At 46.2% G+C, this 18,903-nt stretch overlaps 1 protein-coding gene across 3 annotated transcripts in view; it reads left to right on the top strand.

Moving 5' to 3' along the window:
- The window catches only part of ADGRD1 (adhesion G protein-coupled receptor D1), a 382,252-nt gene that overhangs the window by 37,608 nt on the left and 325,741 nt on the right, over positions 1-18,903 (top strand). For all 3 annotated transcript variants that reach the window (XR_012648032.1, XM_075012922.1, XM_075012921.1), the window contains 5 exons: positions 2,428-2,604; positions 4,646-4,900; positions 6,909-6,973; positions 8,576-8,731; positions 12,309-12,368. Coding sequence is in view for 2 of the 3 variants with exons in the window: in XM_075012922.1 (XP_074869023.1) it covers positions 2,428-2,604; positions 4,646-4,900; positions 6,909-6,973; positions 8,576-8,731; positions 12,309-12,368 (713 nt within the window). In the remaining variant the exon portion in view is untranslated. The remainder of the gene's footprint in view (positions 1-2,427; positions 2,605-4,645; positions 4,901-6,908; positions 6,974-8,575; positions 8,732-12,308; positions 12,369-18,903) is intronic.

Here is an 18,903-nt window from a genome sequence, read left to right as displayed (position 1 = left end):
AGGAAGCTAGTGAGAGCCAGCTAGCAGTTTAATGGTAGGTAAAATGACTCTTCTACATACATGTGTAAGGCGCATTCGAAATGGTGCTTAGGTGCTATGTAGAAAAAGACCAATCAACTAGAAAGGCAATATATGCATATGCTATTTATTTAGTAATAACAGTCTGTATCCTTTTCACAAGCATAAATACAACAACATGAATATTGGGACATTTGTAATAACTTGCTACAGGATGCGCTGCTCCCCACTGGAGTACCTCCTGATGGCTGCACCTGGGATTAGCTCTGCCAGTCCACATTCTTTCCTTCAGGAACTTGTTCCAGTCTCGCTCTTGCAGTTTTGCTCCTGTGGCTTGGCCTTCCAGCCAGCTGTCATTGTTCTGTTCCAGATTATCAAAGTCCCTTGGGACCCACTGTCCCAAGCAGTCTTTTCACTTACTGCACCTTGATAGCACCAATGCCCGGTGGCTAATAAGGGAACTCAAATGCATCATCTATACAGTCCTAAACCTTATTGATGTATTCTTGGGCTACTTCCTATGTGGCCTTCTCTCCACTTGAGGGTGACTGTAGCCCCCTTCTGCTTTCAGCTAGTGGGCTATATCCAAGCCCTTCCTGTTTGTCTCCACCTGAACTTCATCTCTGATTTGTCCTTATCGCTTCCTGGCTGCTCCTCCAGGTGCAGCCTAAGTCAGGGATGGCCAACTTGTTAGGGAGCAAGAACCATGGAAAAAGTGCAAAGTACCTATCGATTAATTGATAGCTCGAAATAAATATATAAAGCATAGCTCAATGCCTTCCCTCCCACAGAGCCGGGCATCTCCGGCCTTCCACCCTAACCCAATCCCACTCCCGTCCTCCAGAACCAGGCAGCCCAGCTCCCTGCTCCCCATGCTCTAACCTAATCCCACACCCTTCCCCACAGCCAGGCACCCCCAGCCTCTCATTCTAACCCAAACACCCTACCCTCTTCCAGAACCAGGCCGCCCCAGAGCTGCCATGACCACTGCTGCCACATGCGTCCAAGCGCTGGGGTGTGTGTGTGAAGTGGCCAATGCACTTCCAGAGTGTGGCTCTGAGTAGGAACCACATTTAATTGCTCAAAGAGAGCCATGGGTTGGTTGCCCCAACCTATGTGGTCAGTTGGCCCATCTAAGCACCTTAAAGGACTCCTCATGCCTTCTGTAGGGTTGTCACCTCATCATAGAAGTGTATGCAGGCAGCTGTTGAGGGAAAGCTTTTGAACACTGGAGTGGGTTGGGGCTTGCCTGCTCTTTTCCCAACACTAGCAAGAATTAGGTAAACACTTATAAACATTCTCTGGAAAACCATCAGAATAACTGCTGGGTTCAGGTCTCAGCTGGGATACTCTGCTGTGTTGTTACCTGGCAGCCTAAAGCTGTGTATTATTTAGTCAACCTGCAAGTACTATAACTGTAACTAAAATAATCAAAGCAGATGTTTTGACTGCGCACAGCAAGTCTCTTTCCAGTTCACTCTCTTGTTTATGTGCACTCATCTCAGGTTTTATTCTTCTTAGCACTTCATGCCATTATTTCTCCCAAGACACATGTTTTTAGGAAGCAGTTAGTCTAGCTACTTTCTTTTTAATTGCTTCTGTCTGTCTGCAGAGCCTCTTTACTGCACCACTGCACTGCGAGAGATGCTTCCTTTGCTGTTTACAGTTCAAGCACCATTCCCAGCCCCCTTTATTAAAGAAACACCATTATCAGTGTGCAGATTTGTGCCATTTTATAGTACAAGAATATTCCAGAACCTTCTGCTGAACTTAGTGGGACTAGTTGTGAGCAAAGCTATTCACATGTGCAAGTATCGGACGGGTAGCTATATTTAAGGTGCCACAGGACACATGTGCAAGTGATTGTGGGACTGCACCTGTAGTCGGGAGGGAATGTTTGATTTTTGTGCTGATTTGAGAATCTCAGATTGAGGCAAATAAAGGTTTCTGGTTATGGCTATGTAAAAGCTGGTTTCCTTTGCTGTAAAAGTGTCACACTGCTGTTCTGGGCCCTGCAATAGCCAGAGGGAAGAGACATGATGATCACAGGATTACAGTTGCAATACAATACTGTAAGAACAGTAACATAACCAGCTCCTCATTTATATGAAGAGATTTTTGTAAGTTTAAAATGTTAATGTGGCTAATGTGTGTTTAGTTCTGACGATGATTGGATACTTGGGTAGTAGTGGATATTATGATAGTCTGTATATGTCCATTTGTTATAAACCTGAGGGCAGATCCTTAGCTGGTTTACATTTTAACAGCTCCATTGCTTTAAGCAGTCCTAGTCCCGCTGATGCCAGCTGAAGATATGCTGTCACATGCAGATTTGTAGTGTGTACCCTAAGATGGTTGGTGCTTTTTAATTCTCATTTGCAACATCACTTCCCTCATTTGCTTCCATAGGAGTCACATTTTCCTTTTTCTGGAAGACTCAGGAGCAGCAGTCTAACTTTCCACCAGCCTATGGTGGACAGGTCATTTCCAATGGTTTCAAAATCTGCTCAAGTGAAGATGAAGGCTCGGTGGAATTTTATGCCCGTGAGAATTCAACGAAGTGGGAGGCAAGCTTTAGTCCACCAGGTAAAGTTCATTTTTATGTTGAGGTTTCAGAGTGAAGATATAGCAGTGACGACCACATCTCCCATATCTAGAAAGTGAAGACATAGGTGGATATTTGAAGGATGGAGAGGCTTCGCATCCCAAGAGAGAAAGCAAATGTTAGAATGCTAATGGCATTGTGTACAGCACTGTTACAATTCAAGTCACTATCCAAGAATCCGATTCTTCATTCCCCAGTCCCTACTGAATTAAAAAGTGTGTTGACATCAGTGAAGGGGTATACATGAAAAAAGTGAGTGAAAAGTGAAGGATGAAGCCTTTGGAGTCCTCTCTCAGTGCCTTTGAAAGCTGGAGAAGAGTCCAGCTCCCATTCTCTTTAATTTTAAACCCCTCTAGTAACCCGTTTGGGTAAGCCATCCATGGTTATATGATACATCTTGGCCATTTGTATGGTAAGGATGTATTTTAAAATGTGTGTCTTATTTCTGTATTCTCATACAGAATGCCTGTTACTAGTTGAGAAGCAATGAAGTTTAATGGTTCTAAAAGGGCACAGGCTAATAGGAATTATGGGTTGTAATTATGGCAGAGAGACCTTTCTTTGCCCCAAGTTTCCAGCCTATAAAAAGGGGATAACATTGCCTTACCTAACTCCTCTGTGGCTTTGATGAAGTGTAATCATTTGTTTTCAAGAGAAGCTGTTCAATAAGAATAATTTGCATGTATGTAGTTAGTTTAATCGATGTGATAGTTATTGTAAGTAGTGGCTACTTCATCATGACCTCTTCATCATGGCTTCATCTGTACTAGAGAGTTTTGTCAACAAAACCCCAGTTGTGTCAACAAAACTCGAGGAAAGTCTACACACAAAATATGTTTTGTTGACATTCTGTTGACAGAACTCGGCACTTTGGCTGACAGTGTTCTGCCTCTCTGTAATGAGGAACAACACCTTTGTTGACTGTTTCTGTAGACAAAAAAGCTATGTAGATGCTCCAGGGGGTGCTCTGTTGACAAACAGGGCTTCTGATTCTCTGGGCAGTCCTGTTTGCTGAGCTTCTGGTTGGCCCTTCTAGAGAGAGAGCAGCCAGGCAGTCTGGACACTTTCTGTTGAGAGAGTGGATGCTCTTTTGATCTGCTCTTTTGAGTGTAGATGTAATCTGTCAAGAAAGATTTTATTGGAAGATCTCATCCAACAGTAACTTGCACTGACAGATCACTGTAGTGTAGACGTAGCCCATGACATACAATCTGCAGCAACCATTAATTTGTCTTTGTTTGCATTATTTCTACTCCTGAGGTCCTTATGCAGCCCTTAGAGCTTGTCTACACTAGCTCCCTACTTCGAAGGGAGGATGGTAAGTAGGGTATTGGGAGTTTATTAATGAAGTGTTGCAGTTCGTATGCAGCACTTCGTTAAGCAAATTCCCCCCTGTGGCAACTTCAAAGTGTTAAACTTTGAAGTGCCAGCTTGCGTCTAGCTGCGGCTCAGCCGCTGGTACTTCAAAGTGCTGGCAGGTGAGCCATGGCTAGATGCAAGCCGGCACTTCGAAGTTTAACATTTCAAAGTTGCTGCGGGGGGGGGGGAGGGGAGGGAGGGGTAATTTGCATAATGAAGTGCTGCATATGCACCACAGCACTTCATTAATAAACTCCCAACACCCTACTTATCATGCTCCCTTTGAAGTAGGGAGCTAGTGTAGACAAGCCCTTATTGAAGTAGGAGTTTTGCCTGAAATAAAACTGGATAGGGACTTTAGATTTTGGACTATAGTATGAATTATGTAATTGTAGTTGAGTCTGAGGAAATATTCCATCAAGATGTCATTGAAGCCAATAGGGGCTCAGCCAAATTGTGGATTGTCTCCTTGTGAATAAAGAGTAATATACGTGATATCACTGCTCCCTTGTTCATTGCTGACACTTCCTTTATAGCTCCATTGCACTGCACAAATGAAATACATTTTAAATGCATTTTATCTGAGCTAAAATTTATTGAACAGGAAAGGCTGTAAAAGTGGCTGATCCCATGGATTTTACAATGAGTTTTAATGTTGTGCAGGCCCATATTGGACTCATATTCTCTTCACGTGGAATTCGAAAGAAGGTTTGAAAGTTTATGTCAATGGCACTTTAAATACCACGGACCCAAATGGGAAAGTTTCCTACAGCTATGGTGACCCCAATGCAAATCTGCTGATGGGGACAGAGAGTGATCAGAGCAAGCGCTATGTAAATGGGGCTTTTGATGAGTTTATCATATGGGAAAGGGCGCTCACCCCCATGGAAATTGAACAATACTTTACAGCTGCTATTGGTAAGTGGGAGCATATTCTGATTGTCTAAAAGTTGATTTTAAAGAAGTTCATTAATTGAGATTGTGTTGACAGCTTCAGCTTCAGCTATTTAAGAATAGCCTTAAAGGTAGATCATCTGCAGGCATAAGTATTTATAGCAATCACTTTGTAAGTTTCAAGAGAGATGTTTGTTTCTCATTGTGTACAGCCCCTCAGATGTGTCACCAAAAGGCAACCACTGAGTCTCGCCTCATCCATGGGCTGGAAGAAAACCTCAGCAGAATCCAACCATTGCTAGGACAACCCAACTCCTTCCTTTCAATTCATTTCACAAGGGACAACAGACCTATTTTTTAAAGTCATTCTTGTGACTAACTATTTCTGGAAAAGTCTTCATTTGGTGCCAGGAATAGTCATAACATTTCAGTTCTGTGTTTGAAAATATTAAAAATGCTGTTTTAATATATGCATCATGTTTTAATCATGCTGGCAAAAATGCTGTATCTATCACAACAAACTAGTGTTACTATAACATCATCAAATCCAAAGCTACTGTAAATTTCACTATGACACCATCAAATCCATAGATACTATGAATCTCATAACAAGAATGTTACATTACTGATCTTGAGTGCTCTAGGTTTTTAGATTGCCCTAGTCTATGTGTGTGTGTTGTTTCACTGTCAGAGAAGTATTTCTCTTGTATACCAGAAGGAGTGTAACTTTTAAAATCCTTTCCATGTTCATAAATACACAGTTATTATCATGTAAAGTCTCACATCTTCCTGCATGTACCATTCCAAACAGAGGACGTACCTTGAGAAGATTTGCTGGGGATGTTCCCATGATGGCAATATACCATGAGCTAGTGTATTATAATTTTGTTCCTCATTTTGCCTTGTTTGGTTTAAATTTGAAAACCATGTGATAAATTCAACCCTGCACCACAAACTCCATTGTTGTGGTCTTATAATAGCTAGTCACAAGACTACTTATGACTGAGATTTTCAGAGGATCCTAAGGGAGACACCCAACACCTACTGAAGCCTATATTTTTGAAGTGTTACACAGGGTTTTAACTTGTGTGAGTCATCCCCACCCCACAACCTCTGCTGATGTTCTGAGACGTGGATGCAGCTTTTTTCTGCAACTTTTAAAGTTTGTGCTGTGAGTCCAACTCTTCTGACTTTTTTTTTATGCTGAGGTTCACAATGTTTGATGCCCCCCATTAAATCCTAAGTTCCTCGTGTCAAGTGAAAATCTCACCTTTCATTTAGAAAGCAAAAGCAAGTTTCTAGTCCTCATGGTTGAAAAGAAAAGCTTGACACAGGTGTACCCGAAAGGCTCAGAAACTGGAAAGCAAAAAAAAAAAAAACACCCTAACCCACCTTCATTATTTAAAAAATTAAAAAAACTTGTGATTTTTAAACCAATTCCATTATTTTAGAGGTTTGGTTCATGATTTTTTAAATGCTTTTAATGCACGTTGAATAAATTCTGAGAGAAAGTTTTACTTTTGTAGTCACAAATGATCCATAAATCCTGACACATTTAGAAGAACCATACATTTAACATGGAACTGCCAGAGGCCATCCAAAGATCTAGTTTATACTTTTTGTCTAAGTAAATCATTTATGACATTCTCCTATGGTAACCTTCATTAAGCCTGGGTGCACACTTGCCCCCAACTTTGAAGAGGGCATGGTAATCAGGGTGATGAGAAATTGCTAATGAAGTGCTGCAGTGAATATGCAGCACTTCATTAGGCTAATTTTCCCCATGGCAACTTTGAAGTGTTAGACTTTGAAGTGCTGGCATGCATGTAGCCATGGGCACTTTGAAGTGCCTCAACTCCTCAAAATTTTGGGAAAATAGCATAATTTTGGCTTTAATTTTTCAGAATGTCATTGTAAATGTTTTGCACTGATATACTGTGATTTGTTTTTGTTTTGGTTTCATTTTTTTAAATATATTTATATATTTATTGCAGCAAACTGTTTTTAAAATTTATAAATATCTTTTTTCCAGGCAAGCAACTTTTGCTTTCTTCGACCACTCTGTGGCCAATCAGGAGAACCACTACAGAACCCATGGTAGGAGAGTCATCAAAACTCTTTTTGTCAATGTCAACGATTGCTTCCCTTCTCACTCCTGTTTTGCTTTCTTGATATCAAAATGTATGTGTATGACAGGGAGGTAACAGCTGTTCCTTGTTTTAGGTTGCATCTGGCTTTCATTAAAAATGCTTATTTTAATCCCCTTGTAACTAATCAGAGTTCTCAGCTAATGGGAATGGATATTTTGAAGTGATTTTTGTAAAGAGAAGAGTAGAGTAGGTTTGGGGTGTCAAGGGGAAAAAGCCCTCTCTCCCATACCTTAATCAAAATGTTGTAAACAGTTAAATTTTGGAAGGAGTTAAAATAATGGGGAAAATCACACAAATATTGCTAAATGTTTTTCCTTTTTTTAAAAAAAAAAGTAATTTGAAAAATTGTAACCAGATCTACACCAGAAATTTCTTCTTTCATCTGTTTAAGGGGTATGGCATTAGATGTTTTAAAACAGTGTTTCTCAGTCAGGAGTGCATATACGCTTGTTGGCACAATGGAATCTTCCAGGGGGTGCATCAACTGATCTAGATATTTGCCTAGTTTAACCACGTGCTACCTAAGAAACACTACTAAATTCAGTACAATCTAAAAGTTCATTCAGACGACTTGTTTCTATGGCTTCTTATGCCTTATGTAAGTACGATATTTCTGTTCCAATTCATTTGTTTGATAATAAGGTGGTAGAAAGTCAGCAAACTTTTCAGTAGTAGCCTTCTGTGATATTTTGTATGTTTTTCTAAGTCAGTTGTTTTTAAGTGAGGTATAACTTGGTGGTGTGCAAAACAAATCTAACTCCTGGAAAGGGTACAGTAATCTGGAAAGGTTGAATGGCCCTTTTGTCCAGATCTCAGATTACCTTATGATCATGTTTCTCAACTGGCAGAATGCATACCCTTTCGGGTACATGAGAGACATCTGGGGGTACTTAAAATTTTTTTAAAATGGGTGCTTTATAAAAAAGGTTGAGAAACACTGTATTAAAGTACCAAAATGTTTTTTACAGTGTAAATAAAAAGAACCTCCAGTCTCAACCTGGTTGTACTCTATTAACGTCTTGATATTAAAATCCTATTAGTTTTCTTCTTTTTCATAGAGCCTCCCAGGAAAACGGGATATATGGGATCTTAATTTCTAATGAACAGAACAAAAGAATTTTGGCAGCATTTATTGGTTTAATATCTTTCTTAATTTTGCTATACTGTGTGTGAATATCATAAAGTAATATAAATGTATGTGCATGTTATACTAATGACCTACTTATTGTCATATGCTTGTGGTCTATTGTGCAGAATCAGAGCCTTGCAATTTACTCTGCTTCAGGTTACTGAAAAGGTGTCTTGGGCCAGACTTTGAGTTATATCCTGTGTAGGAAGAAAGTGGGTTAAGCAGTAAAAAATTTTCCCTTTCTTTGCCTTTACTGCCAGGGAGGGGGCAAAGATCTGTCTTGGAGCTGTGTTGCTTGCATAGCACGTAGAGATTTGGAGAAAATTAGGCCCTGAATTACTGCTTGACTTGTAGTTAAGTACAGAAATAACAATTAGTTACCAAGACATGGAGTGATGAGACAGCACTGTTGTCTTTTAGCTTCCCACAAATGCCTATCATCCTATCATAACAAAGCTGATCGAAGAAAAAGGAAACTTCCAGGACCCAGAGGACCTGCTTCACCATCTGGAAAACATATCATTCAGTTTACCCAACAAATCCCTGTTGGAAAATACTGCCTTCGATCTGACAGAGGTCAGTTTCTTTCAATTTTTAGTGTGAGGTCAAATGATCTCGGTTTTGCTTCTCATGATGGAATGTAAAATGAAGCTAAGAAGGATTTTGTTGATCATAAAATATAAATATTTAAAAAACCACAAATAACTATTTTAATTAGAAGCAAAAGGTCAGTTATCAGTGGAGAAAATTAACGTAATTATAGGGCTCATTAGCTTTTTGGGACATCATGTAATGTGTGTACAAATGGTAGCCACCAGGCACCATGGTTATGCTTGAATAAGTTCTAAATTAGATGGATGACTGAAGAGACAATTACTTCTTGTGAAAATAAAAGTTTTTATGTTTCAATTTTAGGGCTATCTAGGGCTCTCCCAGAATTTAACTACCCTTATGGTCAGAAAGCTTTTCCTAATATCTAATCTAAATTCCTCCATGCCCCAGATTAAGCCCATTTCTTCTTGTCCTACCTCTACGTGACATGGAGAACAATTCATCACAGTATGTCCCTGACATGTTTGAAGACTTAACAACACCCACCCCCCAAGGCTTTTTTTCCTGAAATCAAACCATGCTCAGTTATCTTAAACTTTCCAAATCTTAACTGACTGGCATCTGCACAGAACAGCCTCGGCCCACCCCTTATGCCAGAACATACAAAGGGACCTCAGGGGACATGTCTTCAATGGTGTTTGCACCATAGGAATCTTTGCCCAGCCAGAACCAAGGCCTTGAGGGACCTTTTACATAAGCTCACATAAGGTGCACTGAGAGAGGGATCTCATCTCTGATCCTGCAGCCCCTACATGTGCATAAGACCCAGTTAAATCAGTGAGACAGTTTGGTGTGCTCTGTGATTCTACATCAATAAGGTCTCAAGGTTCAAATATTCAGCTGGGGATTAGGAGACCTGGGCTGGGTTCCTAGTTCTGACACTGATGTGCTGTGTGATCCTGGGCCAGTCACATCCCCTCCCTGTACCTGTTCCCCTCCCACCTGTTGTAGTCTCGGTTTACAGTGAATGCTTTTTGAGGCAGGGATGGTCACACGCTACTTACTATATGTTTGAACTGTGAAGCATTTGGAGCTCCCAGAGCTAGTGTTATGTGGATAATAATGAGGTTAAACAAATGGCAGGAGCCAGAGTTATAGCACGTGCTTTCTAACAGCCTGCTCTGAACTACTGGCAAACATATCCTTTCCACATGGATTTAGTTGGGTTCATGGAAAGAGTACTTTCCAGGTCTACTCAATTCCAGTGTTTTCACCAGCCTTAGCTGGGATATAATAAATATAATACAGCTGAACCAGAGAACTTCAGTGGCTGGGAGCAGGGGGCAGGTGGGAGTCCTGCAGCAGAGGGCCGGTGGCCAAGATCCCAACTGGGTCTAGGAGTGGAACCAGGCCAGTGACTGAGAGCCTGGCTGGTGGCCGGGAGCACAGCTGGATTGAAAGGAGAGCCAGGTGAGCAGCCTGGCAGCAGGGAGTTGGCTAGGGCTGACAGCGGAGCCCAGTGAGTGTGGTTGATGGCTGGAAGGAAGCCTGGGAAAGGGGCTAGCAGCTGGAAGAGAGCACCCAGCAGCTGGGAGGCTGGTGGTCCTCCAGGAATCCCCAGAGGCCAGCAGCAGAAGAGGTGACATTGACCTTCTCTGGTCCAGCAAACTGCTTTGCTCAGGCTTCGTCAGGTTCCAAGGGTGCTGGATGAGGGAGTTCCAACTGTACAGGAGATTCCCTGTGATGTTGTTAGTAACAAATTATTATTTTTTTAAATGTTACTGTACAAAAGATAATAAGAGAGCTTTAGGCAAGGATGACTCCATTACTTTCATGAAAATGTGTCTGTCATTTAGAAATGAATCTTGGAACTCTTAATGGGAATAAGAACATAAGAATGGCCATACTGGGTCAGACCAAAGGTCCATCCAGCCCAGTATCCTGTCTGCCAGTGCCGGGTGCCCCAGAGGAGGTGAACCGAAGAGAATGATCAAGCGATTTGTCTCCTGCTATCTGTCTCCAGCCTTTGACTAAAGGCTAGGGGCACCATACTTTACCCTTGGCTAACAGCCATTTATGGACCTAACCTCCAAAAATTTATCAAGCTCTTTTTTAAACTCTGTTAGAGTGCTGGCCTTCACAGCCTCCTCTGGCAAGGAGTTCCACAGGTTGACTGTGCGCTGTGTGAAGAAAAATTTTCTTTTATTAGTTTTGAACCTACTACCCATTAATTTCATGTGGTGTCCTCTAGTTCTTATATTATGGGAACAAGTAAATAACTTTTCAATATTCACTTTCTCCACACCATTCATGATTTTATATACCTCTATCATATCGCCCCTCAATCTCCTCTTTTCTAGACTGAAAAGTCTCAGTCTCTCTAGCCTCTCCTCATAAGGGACCCTTTCCAAACCCTTAATCATTTTAGTTGCCCTTTTCTGAACTTTTTCTAATGCCAGTATATCTTTTTTGAGGTGAGAAGACCACATCTGCACGCACTACTCAAGATGTGGGCGTACCATAGTTTTATATAGGGGAAGTATGATATTCGTCATCTTATTCTCTATCCCTTTTTTAATAATTCCTAACATCCTATTTGCTTTACTGACTGCCGCTGCACACTGCGTGGATGTTTTCAGAGAACTATCCACTATAATTCCAAGATCCCTTTCCTAATCTGTTGTATCTAAATTTGCCCCCATCACATTGTATGTATAATTGGGGTTATTTTTCCCAATGTGCATTACCTTACATTTGCCCACATTAAATGTCATTTGCCATTTTGCTGCCCAGTTACTCAGTTTGCTGAGATCTTTTTGAAGTTCTTCACAATTTACTTTGGTTTTGACTATCCTGAGCAGCTTGGTATCATCTGCAAACTTTGCCACCTCACTGCTTACCCCTTTCTCTAGATCACTGATGAACAAGTTGAACAGGATTGGTCCCAGGACTGACCCTTGGCGAACACAACTAGTTACCCCCCTCCATTGTGAAAATTTACCATTTATTCCAACCCTTTGTCTCCTGTCTTTTAACCAGTTTCCAATCCATGAAAGGATCTTTCCTCCTATCCCATGACCACCCAATTTACATAAAAGCCTTTGGTGAGGGACCTTGTCAAAGGCTTTCTGGAAATCTAAGTATATTATGTCCACTGGATCCCCCCTGTCTGCATGTTTGTTAACCCCTTCAAAGAACTCTAATAGATTGGTAAGACATGACTTCCCTCTACAGAAACCATGCTGACTTTTGCCCAACAAATCATGTTCTTCTATGTGCGTGACAATTTTATTCTTTACTATTGTTTCTACTAATTTGCCCGGTACTGACGTTAGACTTACCAGTCTGTAATTGCCAGGGTCTCCTCTAGAGCCCTTTTAAAATATTGGTGTTATATTAGCTGTCTTCCAGTCACTGGGTACCAAAGCTGATTTAAAGGATAGGTTACAAACCACCATTAATAGCTCTGAAATTTCACATTTGAGTTCTTTCAGAACCCTTGGGTGAATGCCATCTGGTCCTGGAGAATTTGCCTTGAATGTTTATCAGGGGATGTAGGGATAGATCAGCAACCAGATAATGTGGTCCTGTTTCTCTTTAGGCTTTCTTGAAAGCGGTTGAAGATTTTCTTTTGTTGCACAACTGGACTCACATATCGGCGGTAAGACAAATGCCTTATTTGTGCATTAATTCAGGTGCATATTGGATAGTAATGCCATTGACTGCTTCTGTTATTCTGCAGCTTTGGGTTCTTGCATACGACTTATTTGTGTTCTTATCTGTGGATCCAAAGTAAAGGCAGCAAATGTTCATTTTGTAATGCTTTGTTGAGAATTATCTTATTTTACCTTCTGTGTTACTTCTCTGAGATAGTCCACAGGGACCGGTTTAAAAAAAATAGGATGAAAAATGAGGTTTGCAAAGAAATGGGCAATATCAGTGAAAGAGGTATTTACCAAAGATAATTTCTACATGAATTTAGACTGCTTAGCAGTTTTTTTCTTGAAAGCAGCCATGTAATAGACCTAACATATGCCCTGCATCTGTATATTTGTAGGACATTTAAAAAGCATTTTCTCTCTTTTTCATTTTAAAATGTATCTTGTGCCTATGAAGCCATCTCCATATTTACAGAATGGGTACAGCACAGGAAACATTTTTTTTCCCAACTGACATTCTGGGAAAGATAACATTTCAGTTAGGAGCTGAAGGTTACTCCAGTCTTCATTCCTGTGCAGTGTGTACTCTCAACTTGTCTTTTAGTTAGTCTGGAGTAAATCAATTCATTGGTGTTAGTCTGGATTTGCACCAACGAAAGTGAGATCAGATTTGAGCCGTGTGTGAACTCACTTTGTTAGCTTAGATTTTCCTTCTGTGTATCTTGTTGCTATGATATCATAAACATTGTACATTGAAATGGAAATTATTGTAGTGTGTAACAAGTTCAGTGTTATGAACAGACCTTCAGCTAATGTAAATATAATATAATCATAGAATCCTAGAGCTAGAAGGGACCTTAGGAGGTCATGTAGTTCAGCCCCCTGCTTGAAGCAGGGTCAGCCCCAACTAAATCATCCCAGCCAGGACTTAGTCAAGCCAGGACTTAAAAACCTGTAGGGATGTAGATTCCACCACCTGTCTTGCTAATGCATTCCAGTGCTTCACCACCTCCTGGTGAAATAATTTTTTCTAACATCCAACCTACGCCTCTTCCTCTGTAACTTTAGACCATTGCTCCTTGTTCTGCCATTCACCACTACTGAGAACAGCCTCTCTCTAGCCTCTTTAGAGCTCCGCTTCAGGAAGTTGAAGCTGCTATCAAATTGCCCCCTCACACTTCTCTTCTGCAAATTAAATAAACCAGTTCCCTCAGCCTCTCTTCATAGGTCATGTGCTCCAGATCCCTAATTATTTTTGTTGCCCTTCACTGGACCTGCTCCAATGCATCCATGTTCTTTCTGTATTAGGGGACCCAGAACTGGACGCAGTACTCCAGAGGAGGCCTCACCAGTGCTGAATAGAGGGGAATAACTACCTCTCTAGATCTGCTAGAAGTGCTTTTCCTAATGCACCCTAATATGCCATTAGCTTTCTTGACTACGAGGGCACACTGTTGACTCAGATCCAGCCTCCCATTCACCATAATCTCCAGGTCCTTTTCAGCTGCACTGCTACTTAGCCAGTTGGCACCCAGCCTGTAACAGTGCTTGAGATTCTTCTGTCCCAAGTGCAAGACACTGCACTTGTCCTTGTTGACCCTTATCAGATTACTTTTGGCCCAGTCCTCCAATTTATCTAGGTCACTCTGGACCCTATCTATACCCTCCAATGTATCTATCTGACGCTCTAGCTTAGTGTCATCTGCAAATTATATTGGCTATATACAAACTGAGTATCTGGACAGATTACTTTACTGAACTGTTAAGGCCCCATTCCTTCAGCCCTTGTTCATGTGTACCTTCACATAAGTAAAGTCTACTCACCTGATAAACTCACCTCATAAATTATTTTGTTAGTCTTTAAAGTGCTACTTGACTGCTTTTTTGTTTTGATAGTATATAGACTAGCACGGCTCCCTCTCTGTTACTATTCACCTGATAAGAGTGTGCAGAATCTCACCTGTGGATCTAGTTCTTTTCAATGCAGAGAGGTGCTTATGGGGAGTGCTCAGGAGTTTCTCAATGTTTGTCAGATCAAGTTTTGAGAGAGCCAGAAATAAGGTATTGGGCCTTAACAAGGGAGGAGGAGTGTGTAGGCTGTGATAAGTCAAGCTGTAGTTGAATCATAAACAGTTGTGGTGAAAGATGCAGAAGACTAATGGATTTATGTTCTTAGTCTGAAATACTTGGCAGCTTTCTCCAACACAAAAGCCTCTATTTAAATGGATTTAATAAATGTGTTTTAAAAACTCAATATACACTCTAGTTATGTCTACACATGAAGCCTACATTGAAGTAGCCTATTTCGATGTGGAGACATCGAAATAGGCTATTTCGATGAATAACGTCTACACGTCCTCCAGGGCTGGCAACATCGATGTTCAACATCGACGTTGCGGAGCACCACATCGAAATAGGTGCAGCGAGGGAACGTCTACACGCCAAAGTAGCAGACATCGAAATAGGGATGCCAGGCACAGCTGCAGACAGGGTCACAGGGTGGACTAGCACTTCCGGGGCAACAGCTAGCCGCTCACTTAAAGGGCCCCTCCCAGACACACTCAGCCTGCACAGCACGCGGTTTGCAGAGCCATAGGCACACACACCTTGGGCGATGCAGTCATGGATCCCCAGAAGCAGCAGCAGCAGCAGCAGCAACAGCAGCCAGAGGTGCACCCAGCCGCCCGTGCAGGAGCAGTGCTTGCCCTGCTCCGTGCCATGCAGGAGGCAGCTGAGCACCTCCTTGCCACAGAGGAGGAGATGCCCGCAGGGGAGGAGGACGCAACCCCCAACCCTGCAGCACCCCGACCCCCCCGCCACCTCATATGCTGGCGGCTGTGGAGCTACCCCACCAGCACCGACTGGTGGGAGCGGCTGGTGCTTGGGGAGTGGGACGACGACCGCTGGCTCAGGAACTTTCGGATGAGCCGGCAGACATTTATGGAGCTATGCCAGTGGCTCACCCCCGCACTCAGGCACCAGGACACCACCATGCAGCGTGCCCTCCCTGTGGAGAAACGGGTCGGCATCTCTGTCTGGAAGCTGGCCACTACAGACAGCTACCGATCCGTGGGACAGCAGTTTGGCATCAGCAAGGCCACTGTCGGGGCTGTCCTCATGGAGGTAAGAGGACCCATGGGGGGAGGCGGGGGAGGCAGCCCTGGCAGGGCAGGGCAGAGGAGGGGAGGGGAGAGGAGGGGGGCCCTGGCAGGGCAGGGCAGGGCAGGGGAGGGGAGGGGAGGGGAGGGGAGGGGAGAAGGCCCTGGCAGGGAAGGGCCACACACACCCTGCACACCCCTCATTGGTGCTCTCCCATGTGCTTCCCCTGCAGGTCGTCCGTGCCATCAACGCCCTGCTCCTCCACAGGCTCGTGAGGCTGGGGGACCCAGATGCCACCATCGCGGGCTTTGCCACCCTGGACTTCCCCAATTGCTTCCGGGCTCTGGATGGGACTCACATCCCCATCCGCGCCCCAGAGCACAGTGGAGGATGGTACATCAACCAGAAGGGCTACCACTCAGTGGTCCTCCAGGCCTTGATGGACAGCCGGGGCCGTTTCCAGGACATTTATGTGGGCTGGCCTGGCAGCACCCACGACGCCCGGGTTTTCCGGAACTCGGGCCTGTGCCGCCGGCTGGAGGCAGGGACCTACATCCCCCAGCGGGTGATCCCTGTGGGGGACACCACCATGCCCCTCTGCATCATTGCAGATGCGACATACCCCCTCCGGCCCTGGCTCATGCACCCTTACACGGCCCATCTGTCTGCCAGCCAGGAGCGCTTCAACCAGCGCCTGAACCACGCGCGCCAGGTGGTGGAGCGCTCATTTGGCCACCTCAAAGGGTGCTGGAGATGTCTTCTCACCCGCCTGGATGCGGGTCCCACCAACATCCCCCAGATGGTGGGTGCGTGCAGCGCCCTACACAATCTGGTGGAGAGCAAGGGGGAGGCCTTTTTTCAGGGCTGGGCTGTGGAGGCTGGCAGGGCCGATGTGCAGCCACTCGCTGCCCCCAGTCGGCAGGTGGACCCCGAAGGGACCCGGGTCCAGGAGGCCCTGCGGGCCCACTTCGATGAGGCCGCAGGGTGAAAGCTGCCAGGCCCCCCACTGTCCCCCCACCATTCTCCACAACACTCCCTGCCCCTACGCCCACACCACAGAGCACCCAACAGCACCCCCCCCACACACTTTTCCTGGACAAATAAAAGCAGACACTTGTTTGTGAAATCAAACGTGTTTACTTTGAACTCTGTTCTAACTAATACTAACTATATATAGGAACTTCTAACTAACTTAAATATGAAAAGTGTATGTATATATTAACAAAAAAAACAGAGATAACAAGGAAGGGGAGAACTATTTACGGGGGGGGGGAAGGATCAGACTGTGCAAACGGGGGTCACAAATAAATAAATACAAACTATATACAAGGCCGAACAACAAAACATTGGGGGGAATATATACAAGGGGCGGGGGCAAGTCCTGGGCCCCACGCCCCTATAGTCCAGGACTGGGGGTGGGTGGCCGGGAGCCCCGCCTTGGCTGCAGCCCTGTCCAGGGCTGGCTGGGGGCCGGGCGGACCGGTAGATACGGCCGGCGAGTGTCAGCTGGCCCCAGGTCTCCCTAGGCGGAACGGCCCTCGGTGGCGGGGCGACGGCGGAAGGCGTGGCGACGACAGGAACAGCGGGTGGAGCACGCAGGGCGGGCGCAGTGGTGGCCGGCACAGCATGGGGGGCCAGGTAATCCGCTATGCGGTTAAAGGTCTCCATGTAGGCCCCCCATGCCTCTTGGCGCCAGGCCAGCGCCCGCTTCTGGAGGTGGAGGCGGCGTTGCTCCACCCACAGCTGCTGCTCCGCGACCTCCACCTGCCGGCGGTGGAGGTCCAGCAGCTGGGGGTCCATCGCCGGCGGCTGCTGCTGGGTCCGGTCGGTCCTCCGCCGAGGGGCTGGCCTGGAGCGATGGCCCCGGCGGGGATTCCGGGACCACTGAAGCCTCGCCGGCGCTCTCCGGTCCTTCCGATGGTGCAGCTACGGAACACAGGAGGGGGGGAAGAAGAGTGGAGACAGGTGTTAGTGTGGGCCCCGAGCCGTGGCCCTTGTCCCCCCACCCCTGTGCTGCAGGTTCCCCATCCCCATCCCCGGGAGATGCTGCTGTGATGGGGTTCAAGGGTCCCTCTGCACTGCACCCCGTCCCCTGGTGGGAGTGACTCTCACTTCACTCAGCAGGGTCTGACAGGAGAGGTCTCTTAGGCAACAGATGCCCAGTTTCTCCCAGAAGTGACAGTACAGCAGTCAGAGACAGTCCTTCCAACCCGTCCTGGGGAGAAGACCCTGAGGGGTGCCCCTCTGGGGTGTAGCTTTCCCCCTCCTCAGGCTGGCTGCCTTCCTGCTCTCCCTTCCCCTAGCCTCTACCTGTCCCCCCCCGCCCGATTCAAAGCCAGCTCGGCTCCTCCCTCCTCTTTGTTCAGGGCAGAGGTGTAACCTGCCAGTTGTAGCCCCAGGATCATCCTTTGCCCCTGGGAGCTATTCAGCTTGTTGCTCATATCTAGCCTGAGTCTCGCATTTGCACTCCCCCCACTCCATCACATGCTGCTGCTGCTGCTGCTGGGTGTCCCACCCCCTCCTCCCGGGGGACCCTAGAGGTTCTGCTCCCCCCAGCCTCGGGGATGGGGCATGACACTGTCTTGCTGGGGGGGCAGGACAGGGGCTGATGCACTCCTGTGAGGGACATGGCACTGCTGTCCTTGGGGCCATGGCCATCTGGGCATGTGGAGGGCCCTGGCCACATATCTATTACCCCCGCCCCTCAACCCCGGGGGTGTACACCACGGTGGGGGTACATACCTGCAGGTCCACTCCCACAGTCGGGGGACACCCGGGGGGCGGACGCCTGGCTGCTGCTCCTCGATGGCAGGAGGAGGATCTGGAGCCCCATCTCTGTGGAGGAGGAGTCCCCCCCCCTCCTCCTCCTGCTGCGATGCCCCGGGGGTGGGCTCCAGGGGAGGCCCCCGGGGTGCGGGGCTTGCCTCCGGGGCGGACTCCGGCTCCGGGGCCTGCTGGGGCTCCTCAGCTGAGGTGTCAAGCGTGGCCGGAGGGGAGGAGGTGTGCCGGGGGCCCAGGATGTCCCTGAGCTCCCTGTAAAAGGGGCAAGTGACGGGGGCGGCCCCAGATCGGCCGGCCACATCCCGGGCCCAGGCGTAACCCTGCCGCAGCTCCTTGACTTTATTCTGGACATGGTCCGGAGTGCAGGCAGGGTGACCCCGGGCGGCCAGGCCCTCGGCCAGCCGAGCGAATGCATCCGCGTTCCACCTCTTGCTCCCCATTACCTGGAGCACCTCCTCCTCCTCGCTCCAGAGCCCCAGCAGGTCACGAAGCTCGGCCTCCATCCAGGAGGGGCCCCGCTGCCACTTTCTGGCCGGGCTCCTGCCCTGGCTGCCCTGGCTCCCCTGGCTCCCCTTTGGGGGGGGTTCCCTCAGGGCACTGGGGGGGCTGCCGGGTGGCCATGAGGTCCTTTGGGGGTCTCGGTGGCTGAAGATGAGC

The sequence above is a fragment of the Carettochelys insculpta genome, chromosome 18 (genome assembly GCF_033958435.1).
Source record: "Carettochelys insculpta isolate YL-2023 chromosome 18, ASM3395843v1, whole genome shotgun sequence".
NCBI lineage: Eukaryota > Metazoa > Chordata > Testudines > Carettochelyidae > Carettochelys > Carettochelys insculpta.
The sequence above is the reverse complement of the archived record's forward strand: the minus strand, read 5'-3'. Positions and strand labels throughout refer to the sequence as shown.